This window comes from Oncorhynchus keta, chromosome 11, assembly GCF_023373465.1.
Source record: "Oncorhynchus keta strain PuntledgeMale-10-30-2019 chromosome 11, Oket_V2, whole genome shotgun sequence".
Lineage (NCBI taxonomy): Eukaryota > Metazoa > Chordata > Actinopteri > Salmoniformes > Salmonidae > Oncorhynchus > Oncorhynchus keta.
In genome coordinates, this window is record NC_068431.1 from 41,892,628 (window position 1) to 41,910,039 (window position 17,412).

Genomic DNA, 17,412 nt, shown 5'->3' on the forward strand with positions numbered 1-17,412 from the left:
CTCTTTTATTTTCAAGTTTCTACTCCGCTAGCGAGCACCTCGTCTTAATAGGTGTGCGTTTCTTTTTCTTTTACATGTGCAACAAGGGAAATAATAGCCTAGACCACCTTTACTCCACACACAGAGATGCATACAAAGCTCTCCCCTGACCTCCATTTGGCAAATCAAACCATAATTAAATCCTCCCGATTCCTGCTTACAAGCAAAAACTAAAGCAGGAAGTACCAGTGACTCGCTCAATACGGAATTGGTCAGATGACGTGGATGCTACACTACAGGACTGTTTTGCTAGCACAGACTGAAATATGTTCTGGGATTCATCCAATGAAATTGAGGAATACACCACCTTAGTCATCGGCTTCATCAATAAGTGCATCGATGACGTCATCCCCACAGTGACTGTACGTACATATGCCAACCAGAAGCCATGGATTACAGGCAACATCCGCATCAAGCTAAAGCCTAGAGCAGCCGCTGTCAAGGAGTGGGAGACTAATCTGGACGCTTACAAGAAATCCCGCTATGCCCTCAAACAAACCATCAAACAAGCAAAGCGTCAATACAGGATTAAGATTGAATCCATCTACACCGGCTCTGACGCTCGTCGGATGTGGCAGGGCTTAAACTATTACGGACTAAAGAGAAACCCAGATGCGAGCTGCCAACTGACGTGAGCCTACCAGATGAGCTAAATGCCTTTTATGCTTGCTTTAGAGGCAAGCAACACTGAAGCATGCACGAGAGCACCAGCTGTTCTGGATGACTGTGTGATAACGCTCTTGGTAGCCGATGTGAACAAAACCTTTAAACAGGTCAACATTCACAAAGCCACTGGGCCAGACGGATTACCAGGACGTGTTTTCAAAGCATGCGCAGACCAACTGTCAAGTGTCTTCTCTGACATTTTCAACCTCTCCCTGACCAAGTCTGCAATACCTTCATGTTTTAAGCAGACCACCATAGTCCCTGTGCCCAAGGAAGTGAAGGTAACCTGCCTAAATGATTACAGCCGCTTGGCACTCACGTCTGTAGCCATGAAGTGCTTTGAATGGCTGGTCATGGCTCACATCAATAGCATCCTCCCGGACACCTTAGACCACTCCAATTCGCATACCGCCCCAACAGATCCACAGATGACACAATCTCAATCGCACTCCACACTGCCCTTTCTCACCTGGACAAAAGGAACACCTATGTGAGAATGCTGTTCATTGACTACAGCTCAGTGTTCAACACCATAGTGCCCACAAAGCTCATCACTAGGCTAAGGACTCTGGGACTAAACACCTCCCTCTGCAACTGGATCCTGGACTTCCTGACGGGCCACCCCCAGGTAGTAAGAGTAGGTAACAACACGTCTGCCACGCTGATCTTTAACACTGGGGCCCCTCAGGGGTGTGTACTTAATCCCCTCCTATATTCCCTGTTCACCCACAACTGCGTGGCCAAACACGACCACAACACCATCATTAAGTTTGTTGACGACACAAAAGTGGCCTGATCACCGACAATGATGAGATGGACTATAGGGAGGAGGTCAGAGAATTGGCAGTGTGGTGACAGGACAACAACCTCTCCCTCAATGTGAGAAAGACTAAGGAGCTGATCGTGGACTACAGGAAAAGGCGGGCCGAACAGGCCCCCATTAACATTGACGGGACTGTAGTGGAGCGGGGTCGAGAGTTTCAAGTTCCTTGGTGTCCACATCACCAACGAACTATCATGGTCCAAACATACCAAGACAGTCGTGAAGAGGACACCTTTTCCCCCTCAGGAGACTGAAAAGACTTGGCATGGGTCCCCAGATCCTCAAACGGTTCTACAGCTGCACCATCGAGAGCATCCTGACCGTTTGCATCACCACCTGTTATGGGTAGTGGGAACAGCCCAATAAATCACTGGGTTCAAGCTTCCTGCCATCCAGGACCTATTTAATAGGCGGTGTCAGAGGAAACCCCATACAATTGTCAGAGACTCCAGTCACCCAAGATATAGACTGTTTTTTCTGCTACCGCACGGCAAGCGGTACCGGAGCGCCAAGTCTAGGACCAAAAGGCTCCTCAACAGCTTCTACCCCTAAGCCATAAGACTGCTGAACAAATCATAAAATCGCCCCCGGACAATTTACATTGACTCCCCCTTCTCCTTTTGTACACTCTTTGTTTGTTACCTGTGCATAGTCAGTTTGCCCCCACCTACAGGTACAGATTGCCTTGACTGACCTGTGCCCCCGCACACTGACTCGGTACCGGTGCCCCCTGTATATAGCCTCGTTATTCTTATTGTGTTACTTTTATCATTACTTTTCACTTTGGTCTCCTTGGTAAACATTTTCTTCTTCTTGAACTGCACTGTTGGTTAAGGGCTTGTAAGTAAACATTTCACTGTGAAATCTACACTTGTTGTATTCGGCGCATTCAACAATTTTTAAAATTTGATTAGACTTTTTCCACATTTTGTTACATTACAGCCTTATTCTAAAAATTATTAAAGAGTATTTTTTCCCATCAATATACACACAATACACCATAATGACACAGCAAAAACAGGGTTTTCTATAAACATTTTTTTTTTTTAAATATCACATTTACATGAGTATTTAGACCCTTTACTCAGTACTTTGTTGAAGCACCTTTGGCGATTACAGCCTCGAATCTTCTTGGGTATGACGCTACAAGCTTGGCACACGCTACAAGCTTGGCACACCTGTATTTGGGGAGTTTCGCCCATTCTTCTCTGCAGATCCTCTCAAGCTCTGTCCGGTTGGATGGGGAGTGTCGCTGCACAGCTTTTTTAAGGTCTCGATCAAGTCCGGGCTCTGGCTGGGCCACTCAAGGACATTCAGAGAATTGTCCCGAAGCCACTCCTATGTTGGCTTGGCTGTGTGCTTAGGGTCCTCGTCCTGTTGGAAGGTGAACCTTCATCCCAGTCTGAAGTCCTGAGCGATCTGGAGCAGGTTCTCATCAAGGACCTGTTTGTATATTGCTCCATTCATCTTTCGGGGGGTGTACGCCTGCTCCCCGTATAGTGCTGATATCAGCCTGGCTAGCCCAGGACAGGTGCTCACTGGCCAGGTCTAACCCCCACTCACAGTTCAACACAGGTGTGATCACTGAGCCAAGAGGAGAGGAGCACCTTGTCCACCCCCTACAGGCCTGAAGCATATTGTGTGGATGAGAATGAACTCTGTAACCTTAGAGCTTAAACCATTGTCTCACCATCCTCAACAAGCTGAGAAGATTTTTCTGGAAATACTGTATCTAAGTCAAGAACATACTCCAGAAGGCTTCCTTTGAGTAACAAAAAACATTCAGTTGCTTACAGATATGTTCGACTATGGTTCCGGTTAACATGCAGCTTGTAGGAGCAGGCTCACCCAGTTGGAAACCTTGCAGAAGGGCTGTCACAAGGAGGCTTTTTGCATCACTTGCAATTAAGCCCATAAGATACACACAGACCTGTAAGAAGCTCTCAACCTAATATCCACAGATCGGCTGGTTATGTAATATTATGTACATAATGAATACAATGAGACAAGCTCCCTTCTTGGCTGAGTACACCCCCAAACAGTGAGCGTGCAGGCATGCAGCACTGGTGGATTCTGGGTCAGCTGTGCCTTCATGGTTCACACCATAGAGATCCTAGTATTGTAAGTCCTAATTCTATGGTTCACACTGTCACTGAAGTGGGTCACAGCACCCAGGATGCAGCAGCAAAACGGCTTGAATGGCTGACTGATGGGAGTTGTACTGTAAAGGGAACTTGTTGGATGGAAGAAGGCATCATAAAGCTCTACTATAAGCACAAAAGCCCACTGGCATCCCTGGTATTTTGTAGGCTGCATTTCTGTCCTATCCTGCTTGCCGTTTGTTCACAGGGAACAGACAGACCACTGGCCAATGAGTAAAAATAGAGCAAATGATGGAGGGAGAGCATGAGACAACGTAAGAGAGATGAGAGAGAGACAACGTAAGAGAGATGTGAGAGACAACGTGAGAGAGACAGCGTAAGAGAGATGAGAGAGACAACATGAGAGAGACAGCGTAAGAGACATGAGAGAGAGAGACAACGTAAGAGAGAGCATCAGAGAGACAACATGAGAGACATCGTAAGAGAGCATCAGAGAGACAACATGAGAGAGACGAGAGAGAGAGACAATGTAAGAGAGATGAGAGAGAGAGACAACGTAAGAGAGAGCATAAGAGAGACAACATTAGAGAGACATCGTAAGAGAGATGAGAGAGAGAGAGACAATGCAAGAGAGAGCATCAGAGAGATAACATGAAAGAGAGACTGCACATTATGTACTGGCTAGGCCCCAGCCTAGGCCCCAGCCTAGGCCCCAGCCTAGCCAGTACATAATGCGCGCGCCTGGGGAGACATGCAGATACAGTAAAGCAGCAGCCAACAGTGGTGTTGTTGAGAGAGAGAGAGAGCGAGCGAGAGGAGATGAGGTTGCACGTCCTGTTAAAACTAACACAGCTCAACAACTTAACTTCAACGAATCACGACCCGCCATAGGATATCAACAGTGACACCGGTTGGCTGCTATTTAAATGATCTGTGCCATTTGAGAAAGAAAATAATAGCTGCGTTCTGTGTACACATACTGTCCACAACATGGAATGTAGCATAAATATAACTTAAAAATGTAATATCTTAAGATAATAGTAAATGAAGCAAACTCTGATTTTTTCAGTAATCACATACTTTCCACACACACACACTTCTAGGACTTACCTCAATGAGCTCAGGTCTCAGGTTGATGGTGCGCAGCCAGTCCCCCAGCCGTGGGTAACTGTCCAAGGCCTGAGGCCTCTCTGTCTCTGGCACTTTCTGCTTACACTGCAGCTGCTTACAGATGTACTTCATCAGCTTCACCTGCAGGGGGCAACAGAAAGGGCCACACAACAGATAAGGGAGGGAGGGGCAGGTTAGTGAGAAGAGAGATGAGATGAGCCTGGATAAGCTAGCTGGGAGCAGGCCAGAGCCAGGGCCTGTAGGATATATACTACTCTTCCCTGTGTTGTTGTCAACTGTGTAGTTTAGCGTGACAGGAAAATATAGGTGAATTGAAAAGACCCATGAGCCTAATGGACAGTCGAACATAGCTACAGCAATTATGGCCTGCACAATTGGTATGCACACTCATTCTTTGCAGAAATAGCACATAGAAAACATTAAATACCAGGGATACATTAGACATTTTAATTTACGCTCTGATTATATGTTGCTGGATTCTTCTCTGTGCGTCATACTTCCATAAAAAATGTCCTTGCACATGCAAATAATTTAACAACTGATTAACTAAACAGAAAACCTACAATAGACACTATATTCACTGTTAAATGAAAGCCAGAATAAGACAGCCCCTGACAATGCCAAGCCATGTTTACAGTATGTCTATGCTGGAGTTTTAACAGATCCAAAGCCACTTATCAAATATTGGACAAGGCCAAAAAAATGTAAATCCTATAAAACAAACATGGCTGCCAAAGAGACAACGAGGGAACGTGCTTAGGGCTGTTATGGTGATCGCATTACCGCCACACCAGCGGTCACGAGTCATGATGGCAGTCAAATTCCACACGACCGTTTAGTCACGGTAACTTGGCTTCTCAAAGCTGTGATGCTGTTGATGGCCATTAGTAGCCTACCAAACTTGCTAACTACCTGGTACTCAGCACTCTATTCTCATTCTAAATCACTCTGACATCAATGCAAATGTAATTGAAAATCCAATCAAACACTTCATGAGACCCCATGAGCTCATATTTTGCAACATTTCTATAGGTTATGCAATTGTATGAGAAAACAGAGTTGATGGCCTCTATTAAAAGGAGGATGTTCCCATTAGCTTTTCCCTGGAAAAACGTCCTCCATTCGGTATTTAAGTGCATAGATGACATGTATTCCCCCCCCCCTCCCCTGCCCCTGTTTTGAGACAGGTGCATGATAATGGTCCATTCTAAATCAAAACACATTTGACACATTATTTATTATATGTAAAGACCAGATTAAATCAAGAACATGTAATTGGGCTAACGAGTGGCGCAGCGGTCTATGGCACTGCATCTCAGTGCTAGAGGCATCACTACAGACCCTGGTTCAATTCCAGGCTGTATCACAACCGGCCATGCTTGGGAGTCCCATAGGGCGGAACACAATTGGCCCAGTGTCGTCAGGATTAGGGTTTGGCCGGAGTAGGCTGTCATTGTAAATAAGAATTTGTTCTTAACTGACTTGCCTAGTTAAATAAAAAAGAACAAAGAAATTATAATCTGATGGGTGACAATATTAGCCTATCACTTGTGAATGATATATTATCACTTGTGAATGATATATTCTAAGCAAATCTTCTGCTAAAATGAACTAGTGTAGCCCACAGCCATTTGGCATAGCCAGAACAGCACCTAACATAAGAGTAACTCAGAGTATGCTATTCTGTTCTTCTGAAATAGACTACATTGTCTTCATATCATGTTTCTTTAGAACTGTCAAACATAATTAATGGATTTATTGGATTTATTGTGATGACGTAGGCTACATTGTGATGGCGTAGGCTACATGGATTTATTGTGATGGCGTAGGCTACATGGATTTATTGGGATGGCGTAGGCTACATGGATTTATTGGGATGGCGTAGGCTACATGGATTTATTGTGATGGCGTAGGCTACATGGATTTATTGGGATGGCGTAGGCTACTTGGATTTATTGTGATGGCGTAGGCTACATGGATTTATTGTGATGGCATAGGTTACATGGATTTATTGTGATGTGTAGGCTACATGGATTTATTGTGATGGCGTAGGCTACATGGATTTATTGGGATGGCGTAGGCTACATGGATTTATTGGGATGGCGTAGGCTACATGGATATATTGTGATGGTGTAGGCTACTTGGATTTATTGTGATGGTGTAGGCTACATGGAATTATTGTGATGGTGTAGGCTACTTGGATTTATTGTGATGGTGTAGGCTACATGGATTTATTGTGATGGTGTAGGCTACATGGATTTATTGTGATGGTGTAGGCTACATGGATTTATTGTGATGGCGTAGGCTACATGGATTTATTGTGATGGCGTAGGCTACATGGATTTATTGTGATGGTGTAGGCTACATGGATTTATTGTGATGGTGTCGGCTACATGGATTTATTGTGATGGTGTCGGCTACATGGATTTATTGTGATGTGTCGGCTACATGGATTTATTGTGATGGTGTAGGCTACATGGATTTATTGTGATGGTGTAGGCTACATGGATTTATTGTGATGGCGTAGGCTACATGGATTTATTGTGATGGTGTAGGCTACATGGATTTATTGTGATGGTGTAGGCTACATGGATTTATTGTGATGGTGTAGGCTACATGGATTTATTGTGATGGTGTCGGCTACATGGATTTATTAGACTTTTTAAACTGTAGATGTTCGAAAAGGTCTGCATCAGTGGCTTGGAGGCTGCGTGGAAGCCAGGAGATGCTAAACGTGTTCATGTTAATTAACGGTAAATTACCGTGAGACCGGCAGTTATTTGCTTGACACATCACCGGCTGACAAAATGTCATGACCGCCACAACCCTAAGCGGACTTTACAGTCTTTGATGTTAGGACTGTGGTAGAACACTGGGGAGATTAAGCAGTTTCAGACACACCTATGCACACCCACACACACACAATCCTTCTCCCATAATGTGAGGAGAGGCCAATCTGAAACATGAATTATTCCAATCACGCAGACACACATTTATTAATTCTACAACGTGGCGTTTCTCCTCCATATATGTTCTCACACAGGCAGGCAGTTATCCGACTGGATTTTATTTGACCCTCCCTCTCTTCTTTTTTTGCTTCGCCTCCAGCAAGCAGTGCTGTCAAGTAGATATAAATAGCTGTTATTATATGGAAGGGAACAGCGAGCTGGCCTTCTCATGAGGGTGTCTGCACCGCTGGCATGGCAACCAAGTGTCATTGGAACATTGCAGCCACTGAAGGCAGGGGCATAGTGACATCACAGTCCTGGAAGACGCAAAGTTCACAGCGAGGCTAGCAGACAGCCTCACAGCCATCACTGGACTGGCCCCCGACTAAACATACCTCCCCCTCAGTGACCATGTATCAACATGTCAGCCCATGAGCTTTTGTTTTTCTAGGTGCTAACCCAGGTATCACATTGTTCTTTCATCTGTCAAGACCGTGGGATCCATTTTTTTATATTAAAAGACGTCATAAGCTGTTCACATAATAAACAAAACAGTGAGGATGCTTACATGGCAGAATATGTGAAAGCACTCCACCATGATCGTCTACAAACAAACAGAGCACTCGCTACCACATTAATTTTCCAGCTCTGCAGAGAGACTGGACACAGAGACAGGCTGGACAGAGAGAGACAGGCCGGACACAGACAGGCGGCTAAGGGTGAGAGGATATGCCACCCCCCTCCGTGTTGTGGTGGATGGTGATGACGCAGGGAGCAGGGCAGTCTAAGGGGAGAGGAGGCGAGGCGAGGCCTGTACAGCTGACACCGGGGAGGAGGGCTCGCCCGCTGAGACAGCCCTTTCACCAGCACCCAGGGCAGCAGCTTGCTGACGCACAGCAAGCCATGTTACCATTGGGGCCGCTGGCCATTAAGCCAGTCATCCTTTTCACCCCCCAGCCGCCTGTATCTGCTAATCAGCACTTTAATAAGTGAAGCCTCAGTAACTGGCATCTAGATTCAGGGATGCCAAGCCAACCTCACACACACACCCCCCCCACACACCTAGTGACTGCAAAGATTTCATGCCCCCCCCATTGCTCCATTCACCTGATATCTGATGTACTGATAAACATCACAACATCTCAAGCCCTGCTGTGTACCATCCAAACAGCACACCAGACACCACTGCCCTAATGGTGATTGTGCAAATTAACACTGGGATATCAAGAGATGTATGGAACATGACAGTGGAAAGATAAAACAGATGAGACGGAAACCAAATAAAACTATGATCAGGCTGGACGCTCACGTGGCACGTTAATGACAGTCTGAACATAGTGGTCTGTGATATAAACACCTCAGAAGTTGTCCAGAGGATGTCTGAAACTCGAGCATTACCACTACTTACTGCTGTACTTTAATATAGCAACATTGAGGACCAGGCAGGCTCCACTCCTTGTTCCGGCCTTCCCAGGTGACTACCGGATGAGTAACTCACAGCACTGTGGTATTAGTTTGCGCTAGCCTGGCCTTCTCAACTCCATGCAGTGCTGGGCTCCAGTATAGTGTGTCTCCTTATCTCCATCTGGGAGTGTCCATTACAGCAGGACGCCTTGGGCTGCAGGCCGCACCGCATGGCCATGAAATGAGCAGCGCACCGCCAGGTGTCACTCTACTCCACCCACCAGCGTAGCCGCGGGAAGATGCATTTCACGGTCACGTCTACACCTGTTGTATTCGGCACAAGTAATAAATACAATGTGATGTTTTGAGTTGTGGGTGCTTGGAGGGGTGTGCGGGAAAAAAAATCCCCTTTATAGTAAAGCATTGCATGCATCGAAAATCGCATTTGAGTAGTGGCATACAATGGAGCATACATGTATTTGGGGATGTTTTATTTTTGCAGGGTCTGGGCGAAGAAAATAAAAAGGGCCATTGCATTTCATTTAGAAGACAGAGTATTTTTTAATACCACACAAATGCCCAAATGTAGGCTACTGTGCAACTGACTATTCAGATAGGATGCAATTGTGAAACTTTCTTAATTGTTTTGTATTTAGAATAATTTGTTTTATCATCATCATTATTATTATTGTAGGCCTACTTATTAATCTAAACCAGTTCTTTAATTATGCAAAAGGTGTTGTTTCATTATGTTGGGATATATTCATTGGTTAAATTAAGTTTGAGCTGTCTTTTTAATTGTGCTCAGTATTTAGTTTAAGACAGGTTATAAGTAGGCCTTTTGTAAAATAAATAACATTTGCCTATTGCTGTCATTTGTTGGGTACGGTAGGCAATATCCTTCCTTCGTAGGTTTAAACCAGTTCAAGTGTTTTGTTTGCTTCTGTTGAGCCATTTTCTTTGGACAAATTAAGTTCCAGCTGTAATGTTGCGTTTGCTGTGATATAATATCTGCTCATATTTTCCAAATAAACAAATGGCTCGACTTACTTTTGATATGAACTTTTGTGATGGTTTGGTGTGGCTATTAGCCTATTATACTGCAGGCCTATGATATGAAGGAGGTGCGCACCTGCACTGCATCGGACTCTGACAGATGATCTTGAGGTGAGGAAGAATGTTTTAAGCCCACCAGAGTTAATCCTATAATTTAACAATACAATACTTATCTTTATAAAAAATATTGTGATCGAAAAATTGCGAATTAGACTTTCTGTAGGCCTACATCTTTACACAGTAGCATATCTGACAAGGATAAAGAGATGTTGGTGTTGGTATCGTAGCATGCCACCGGCATATCTCCATCTCTCTCTCTCTCTGGGGCTCGGCCTAAGACACTCTTCCTTTATCTATATACTTAACAAAAATACAGTTTACTCAGAATCGCTCAAAGGTTGAGAAAAGAAGTGGTTTGCTTCTACAGACAGATCAGTCTTCTCTTTTCAGAAGTAGGTATTTGCTTTCCAAACGGTAGGCCTACGTTTCTCTCGTGATTGTATTTAGATTTTTGTGAAAGGCAAACTGACCGCTGCACCCAAACATAGAAAAATAATCCATAGATGGCACTTCCTATTCAAGTCAGGACGGGAAGCCATTGCAAGTGTAGCCATTAGTTTAACAGTAAAAGTGCCAGGGTTAGAGGTTCCAAAATCTGTCTATGATTATATTGATGGCCACAACGCAACAAGCTGTTCTATATTTGGTGTATTATTTGGAATAATTGTATTTATGTCTGTTCAGAAAGGAGTAATCGAAGAAGAACAATTTTTCTTTCAATTTATTCTTTCAATTTATCAGGGGGCGCACCCCAGCACCCGTACTTTTCACAGTTATGCCCGCCCACCAGTCACCTCTCGAGTGGATACAATGAGCTAAGCATGCCTTTTCTCAGCTCATTCACTCACACACGTAGTACACACTGTAGAAACATAGACACACTTTGGGCGAGAGAAAGTGCGGCCTTGGGATGAAAGAGACAGCTTGGCTCTGCGGCAGCGGTTAACAAAGGCCTCTCCACTGCAGGCGAGAGGAAAGAGTAGGAGAGAGAGAAGGGAGCATAGAGGAAGAGAGGAAAGGAGAGAGGGCGTCTGGGAGGACCTGAGGAGGGGTCAGGTCAACAGCCTGGGCAAAGGGGCCCTCCATAGACCACTCCAGCTCCTCGGCTGCCAGACAAGTACTAATTGTACTGAGGGCATAGATCGCCCTCCTCAATAAAAGCTCAATTTTTAGTCTTCCCCTGGACGTGTGACTGGGAGAAAGAAACCCAGTCTATTTGAGAAGTGAATAAACTGAAAGTGTGCTAAAGAGAGTTGACTTGAAGAGAACTTGATATGATCTGACATTGCTCGTCCATATATTTATTTATTGTTAATTCCATTCCTTTACTTAGATGTGAGTGTATTGTTGTGAAATTGTTAGATATTACTTGTTAGATATAACTGCACTGTTGGAGCTAGAAACACAAGCATTTCACTACACCCGCAATAACATGCTAAACACATGGATGTGACAATACAATTTGATTTGAGCAACAAACTCAGAAGGCCAAATATGAATGGGAAGCAGCATTTTCTTTTTGACTAGACCCATTGAAGCCTCAATGGTATTATGTCCAGTGAAGGTAATAGTATATTACTGAACCACTTCAAATACAGACTGTCTGACAGGGCTGGTTAAAAGGGAGCCCTATCCTATTCATATAGGCTACCATGCCCACAACTCCTTAAATTGACACAATGTGTCTGGACTTTAACCATTGTTCTGGGTGCAGGCATTTGACCTTTGAGGTTAGCCAATGAGATGCCTCATGCTGTGGGTGGACAAGAGGGCCAGTAAGCTTCTTCTTGCCGACAACAAGCTCTCTTCACTGTATCTCTTGTCTTCTTTTAGTGGAGTGACAGGATGTGAGCTGAAATTGAGAAGATCCACATGACATTTCCCACAGAGCAGGAATGACACTAGATTCATTAGACTTCTATCTGAAATTCTCTCTGTGTAGTTTAAAGGGTCAGGTGACATTTTAACTGTAAAAACTATTTAACATTTGTAGTAGGCCTACATAGTAACAGCCAACGTGACAATTTCCTCCTCATATTTTGCAACTGTGAGTTGCAGATAGTATTTTTCAGTCTCATTTGTGGAACATAATGGTATTGTGTAGTTGGACACCAGAGACATCCGTCACAAGAACCACACACACACACACACACACACACACACACACACACACACACACACACACACACACACACACACACACACACACACACACACACACACACACACACACACACACACACACACACACACACACACACACACACACACACACACACACACACACGAGGTAGATGGGGATCATTCAGCAGCATAGTGAACAATACACTGGTGCAAGAGTGTTGTCAGGTTACCTAGCAACCTCACTCCAGAGTTGTCAGCAACATTGTTTAGAGTGGGATTTTCCCATAGACATGTTACAGAAAATCTGAGACCGTACACCTCGATGTGGAATATCTGTTAAAAGTACACCTCAGACTAGACACAATTCTGCAGTTCTGCTAAATAAAACACACATATCTTATTAGGTAACATTTGAATAACAGCACATTTTCTATAGAAAGATCAAAAGCTGGAGTAGCATTGTACCATTCCACAGATCCCAGACATGACGTGCGTTTTAAAACACTGAAATCCTCAGTGGGCTTCAAAATGTAACAGAGTCAGATTCACAAATCGATAGATTCTTCAGTCAGCCCTGTGATGATCAGCTAACAACATGTCTGTGTTAGGTAGAGGATGGAACTCATTGACTCATATAGACAGGAACCTGGAACTCATTGACTCATATAGACGGGAACCTGGTAGAGGATGGAACTCATTGACTCATATAGACGGGAATCTGGTGGGGGATGGAACTCATTGACTCATATAGACGGGAATCTGGTGGGGGATGGAACTCATTGACTCATATAGACGGGAATCTGGTGGGGGATGGAACTCATTGACTCATATAGACGGGAATCTGGTGGGGGATGGAACTCATTGACTCATATAGACGGGAATCTGGTGGGGGATGGAACTCATTGACTCATATAGACGGGAATCTGGTGGGGGATGGAACTCATTGACTCATATAGACGGGAACCTGGTGGGGGATGGAACTCATTGACTCATATAGATGGGAACCTGGTGGGAGATGGAAGTCATTGACTCATATAGACAGGAGCCTGGGGGATGGAACTCATTGACTCATATAGATGGGAACCTGGTGGGGGATGGAGCTCATGACTCATATAGATGGGGGTGGGGGATGGAACTCATTGACTCATATAGATGGGAGCCTAGTGGGGGATGGAACTCATTGACTCATATAGATGGGAGCCTGGGGGGATGGAACTCATTGACTCATATAGATGGGAGCCTGGGGGATGGAACTCATTGACTCATATAGATGGGAGCCTGGTGGGGGATGTAACTCATTGACTCATATAGATGGGAGCCTGGTGGGGGATGGAACTCATTGACTCATATAGATGGGAGCCTGGTGGGGGATGGAACTCATATAGATGGGAACCTGGTGGGGGATGGAACTCATTGACTCATATAGATGGGAGCCTGGGGGGATGGAACTCATTGACTCATATAGATGGGAACCTGGTGGGGGATGGAACTCATTGACTCATATAGATGGGAGCCTGGTGGGGGATGGAACTCATTGACTCATATAGATGGGAGCCTGGTGGAGGATGGAACTCATGGACACATATAGATGGGAGCCTGGTGGGGGATGGAACTCATTGACTCATATAGATGGGAGCCTGGTGGGGGATGGAACTCATGGACACATATAGATGGGAGCCTGGTGGAGGATGGAACTCATTGACTCATATAGATGGGAGCCTGGTGGGGGATGGAACTCATTGACTCATATAGATGGGAGCCTGGTGGGGGATGGAACTCATGGACACATATAGATGGGAGCCTGGTGGGGGATGGAACTCATTGACTCATATAGATGGGAGCCTGGTGGGGGATGGAACTCATGGACACATATAGATGGGAGCCTGGTGGGGGATGGAACTCATTGGGAGCCTGGTGGGGGATGGAACTCATTGACTCATATAGATGGGAGCCTGGTGGGGGATGGAACTCATTGACTCATATAGATGGGAGCCTGGTGGGGGATGGAACTCATTGACTCATATAGATGGGAGCCTGGTGGGGGATGGGGTAGCCTGACAAGCCTCAGATCCCACCTGTTAGTCTGAAAATGGGGGTTGAACAACACCATGGAAACGCTTTAGTGCCTTGAGGAGATGAGTGACAGCCAATACGAACCAAGTCACCAGAGAGCAGCCAGAGAGACACCAGAACGCCTGTCTGACACAGGGGACAAAGTCCTACTGTTCCATTTGTTTCCTCAAGATTCGGCAGAAATAACCGTCTTGTACTCTCAGAAACATTGGATGACAGCCTTACTTTGATGTCTTTGCCAATGACAGCATTGCCTCTCTGCAGGAGAATTGTGCAAGACTTCTTTCCCAGGGAAACAGAACGTACACTATGAGGTTATATCAGATTTCTCAAAGATAAAACAATCTCTGTGGTAATAGAAGCCCCCTTCAAATATACATGACTCTCTGCAGTTTCTATTGTCACATGTTATGTGCCATTATCCTTTGGTCCCCTCAGAACTGTACAGCAGTTTTTAAAAGCATCTGCCGTCTGTGGTCATGGTGGGCATATGACCCACATGGATTCTGAATCTGCCCCACAGAAGCCCACAAACTGCACCATTCCCATCTGGTATTATGTGCTGGCTTTTGTCTTCACAATTGTAAATCAAACCATGATCAATGCTCCATTTTCAAGAGCAAAATAAATGTGCAAGTGTGTCCATGAGTGTTTGATGGTTCTCTTCCAAAACATTGTTTTAGTCAGAAAATAAAAATGTACAAAAAAAATAAAAACATGTCTACATGTCTTTGTAACTGGAATAGGTACAAGAACTCATCAGTACACAATAGTATCACCATCAAGCAAACAGGACCATGTGACAAGCAGGCAGGACCATGTGACATGCATGCAGGACCATGTGACAAGCAGGCAGGACCATGTGACAAGCAGGCAGGACCATGTGACAAGCAGGCAGGACCAAGTGACAAGCAGGTAGGACCCAGGACCATGACAAGGAGGCAGGACAGGCAGGACCAAGTGACAAGGAGGCAGGACCAAGGACGAGCAGGCAGGACCAAGTATACAAGCAGGCAGGACCATGTAACAAGGAGGCAGGACCAAGTGACAAGGCAGGACCAAGTGACAGGAGGCAGGACCAAGTGACAAGCAGGCAGGACCAAGTGACAAGCAGGCAGGACCATGTGACAAGCAGGCAGGACCATGTGACAAGCAGGCAGGACCAAGTGACAAGCAGGCAGGACCAAGTGACAAGCAGGCAGGACCAAGTGACAAGCAGGCAGGACCAAGTGACAAGCAGGCAGGACCAAGTGACAAGCAGGCAGGACCAAGCAGGTAGGACCAAGTGACAAGCAGGCAGGACCAAGTGACAAGCAGGCAGGTAGGACCAAGTGACAAGCAGGCAGGACCAAGTGACAAGCAGGCAGGACCAAGTGACAAGCAGGCAGGACCAAGTGACAAGCAGGCAGGACCAAGTGACAAGCAGGCAGGACCAGGCAGGACCAAGTGACAAGGAGGCAGGACCAAGTGACAAGCAGGCAGGACCAAGTGACAAGCAGGCAGGACCAGGCAGGACCAAGTGACAAGGAGGCAGGACCAAGTGACAAGGAGGCAGGACCATGTGACAAGGAGGCTTTGTTGCGTTTTTCTTTTCGCCTATAGCTTAATCTGCCCTTATCCGCTGGCCCCATGCGGTCCAAAGTAGCATTAATAAAATGTGGGCGGCCCCCGTCACAGCCACTGTGTGCACTGGTCTCAGGGCAGTACAGCACTGTGATCTGGCAGATAATGAACATGGCACATTAAGGCCTTTGTGATGGGCCTAAATGTTAACAAACGGCTGTGACGTGATGCTGCATATTAAGCAGCCCCAGGTAACAACATGAATATGCCACAAATCACCACAGCCCACCACCATTGTGGCACGATGGATGGAGACACAGTGACGCATGGTGCAGGGAGGGAGGAAGGGTCACATGTGCCACGGGCTTTGTGGCGGGGCTGGGCGCCCATCGTCCGTGGGTGACTGTCAGAGACAATGGCCCACTGCACTGACCCCTCCGTCATCGCTGGCTGACCCCACAGGGAGGGGCTGGGGAATTGGCTGGCTGCTGCCACTAATCCTCTGTCCTTATGTTGGGTAAGGTTAGTTCCCCGTCTGGTTTGTCCTAGCGACAGCCCCAGCAACACACAGCCCGGCCTTGCCGACACACCATACAAAGCTCAGAAATAGCTTGGAATTTTAAGTGTGTGAACATTACTGCTCATCTTGATCTATGAAATTAATCATTTCAACACTGCTTTATTGTATGCTCAAAAAATATATATCATACCACCAAGACATACTAACCTCCCCTGTTATTGGCAATGGTGAGAGGTTAGCATATCTTGGCGGTATGATCTTTGACTCTCTGTAAGTTTCTCATTCATCATTAACCACAATTAATTCTGGGTTATCCGTAGTCTTGGTAGCATCCACATTAACGTAAGTGTTTAGAAACATATTATTTTCTTATTTACAATAAAAGTGATTCCAAAATGACAATACATTATTTACCAGTCATTTCTACTGGGCACAAAATAATTTTGAAACACTGCAAATGCATCCAACAAGTTTGTAGAGTGACAAGCTTGATGTAGTAGGAATATGGGACCAAATACTACACTTTTAGATACTTTATTTCTAAGAATCTTTAGGGCTGTCAATTTTGACCCTACCTTTGAGATTGTTGTATTATTACGTGTTAAAGAGCAATTATATTAGTATAAAATAATATTTGCCCATTTTTTTGGAGTGCAAAATATAGCTCAGTATTTTTTAGTAATTATTTTCCACAGTTCTAATTGCTCATTTTTATCAAGCGTGTCAATAATTTCGGACCCCACTTTACTGCTGCCTCAAGACATACAACACAATAGGACAATTTAAAGATTGCAATTGCATCAAGGCCCTGAATCAATTGGAAGATCATTGTTGAGTGTTTTGGGTTACACGTTGACATGAGTCAGTTAGAACAGCACGGGGGCAGGCTAATGCGTGTCTTCT

General features: G+C 45.2%; 1 protein-coding gene across 1 annotated transcript in view; it reads right to left on the reverse strand.

Annotated features, from left to right (window-relative positions):
* The window catches only part of ksr1a (kinase suppressor of ras 1a), a 42,895-nt gene that overhangs the window by 14,032 nt on the left and 11,451 nt on the right, over positions 1 to 17,412 (reverse strand). Inside the window, 1 exon segment of the mRNA XM_052457222.1 lies at positions 4,741 to 4,881. Coding sequence (XP_052313182.1) covers positions 4,741 to 4,881 — 141 coding nt within the window.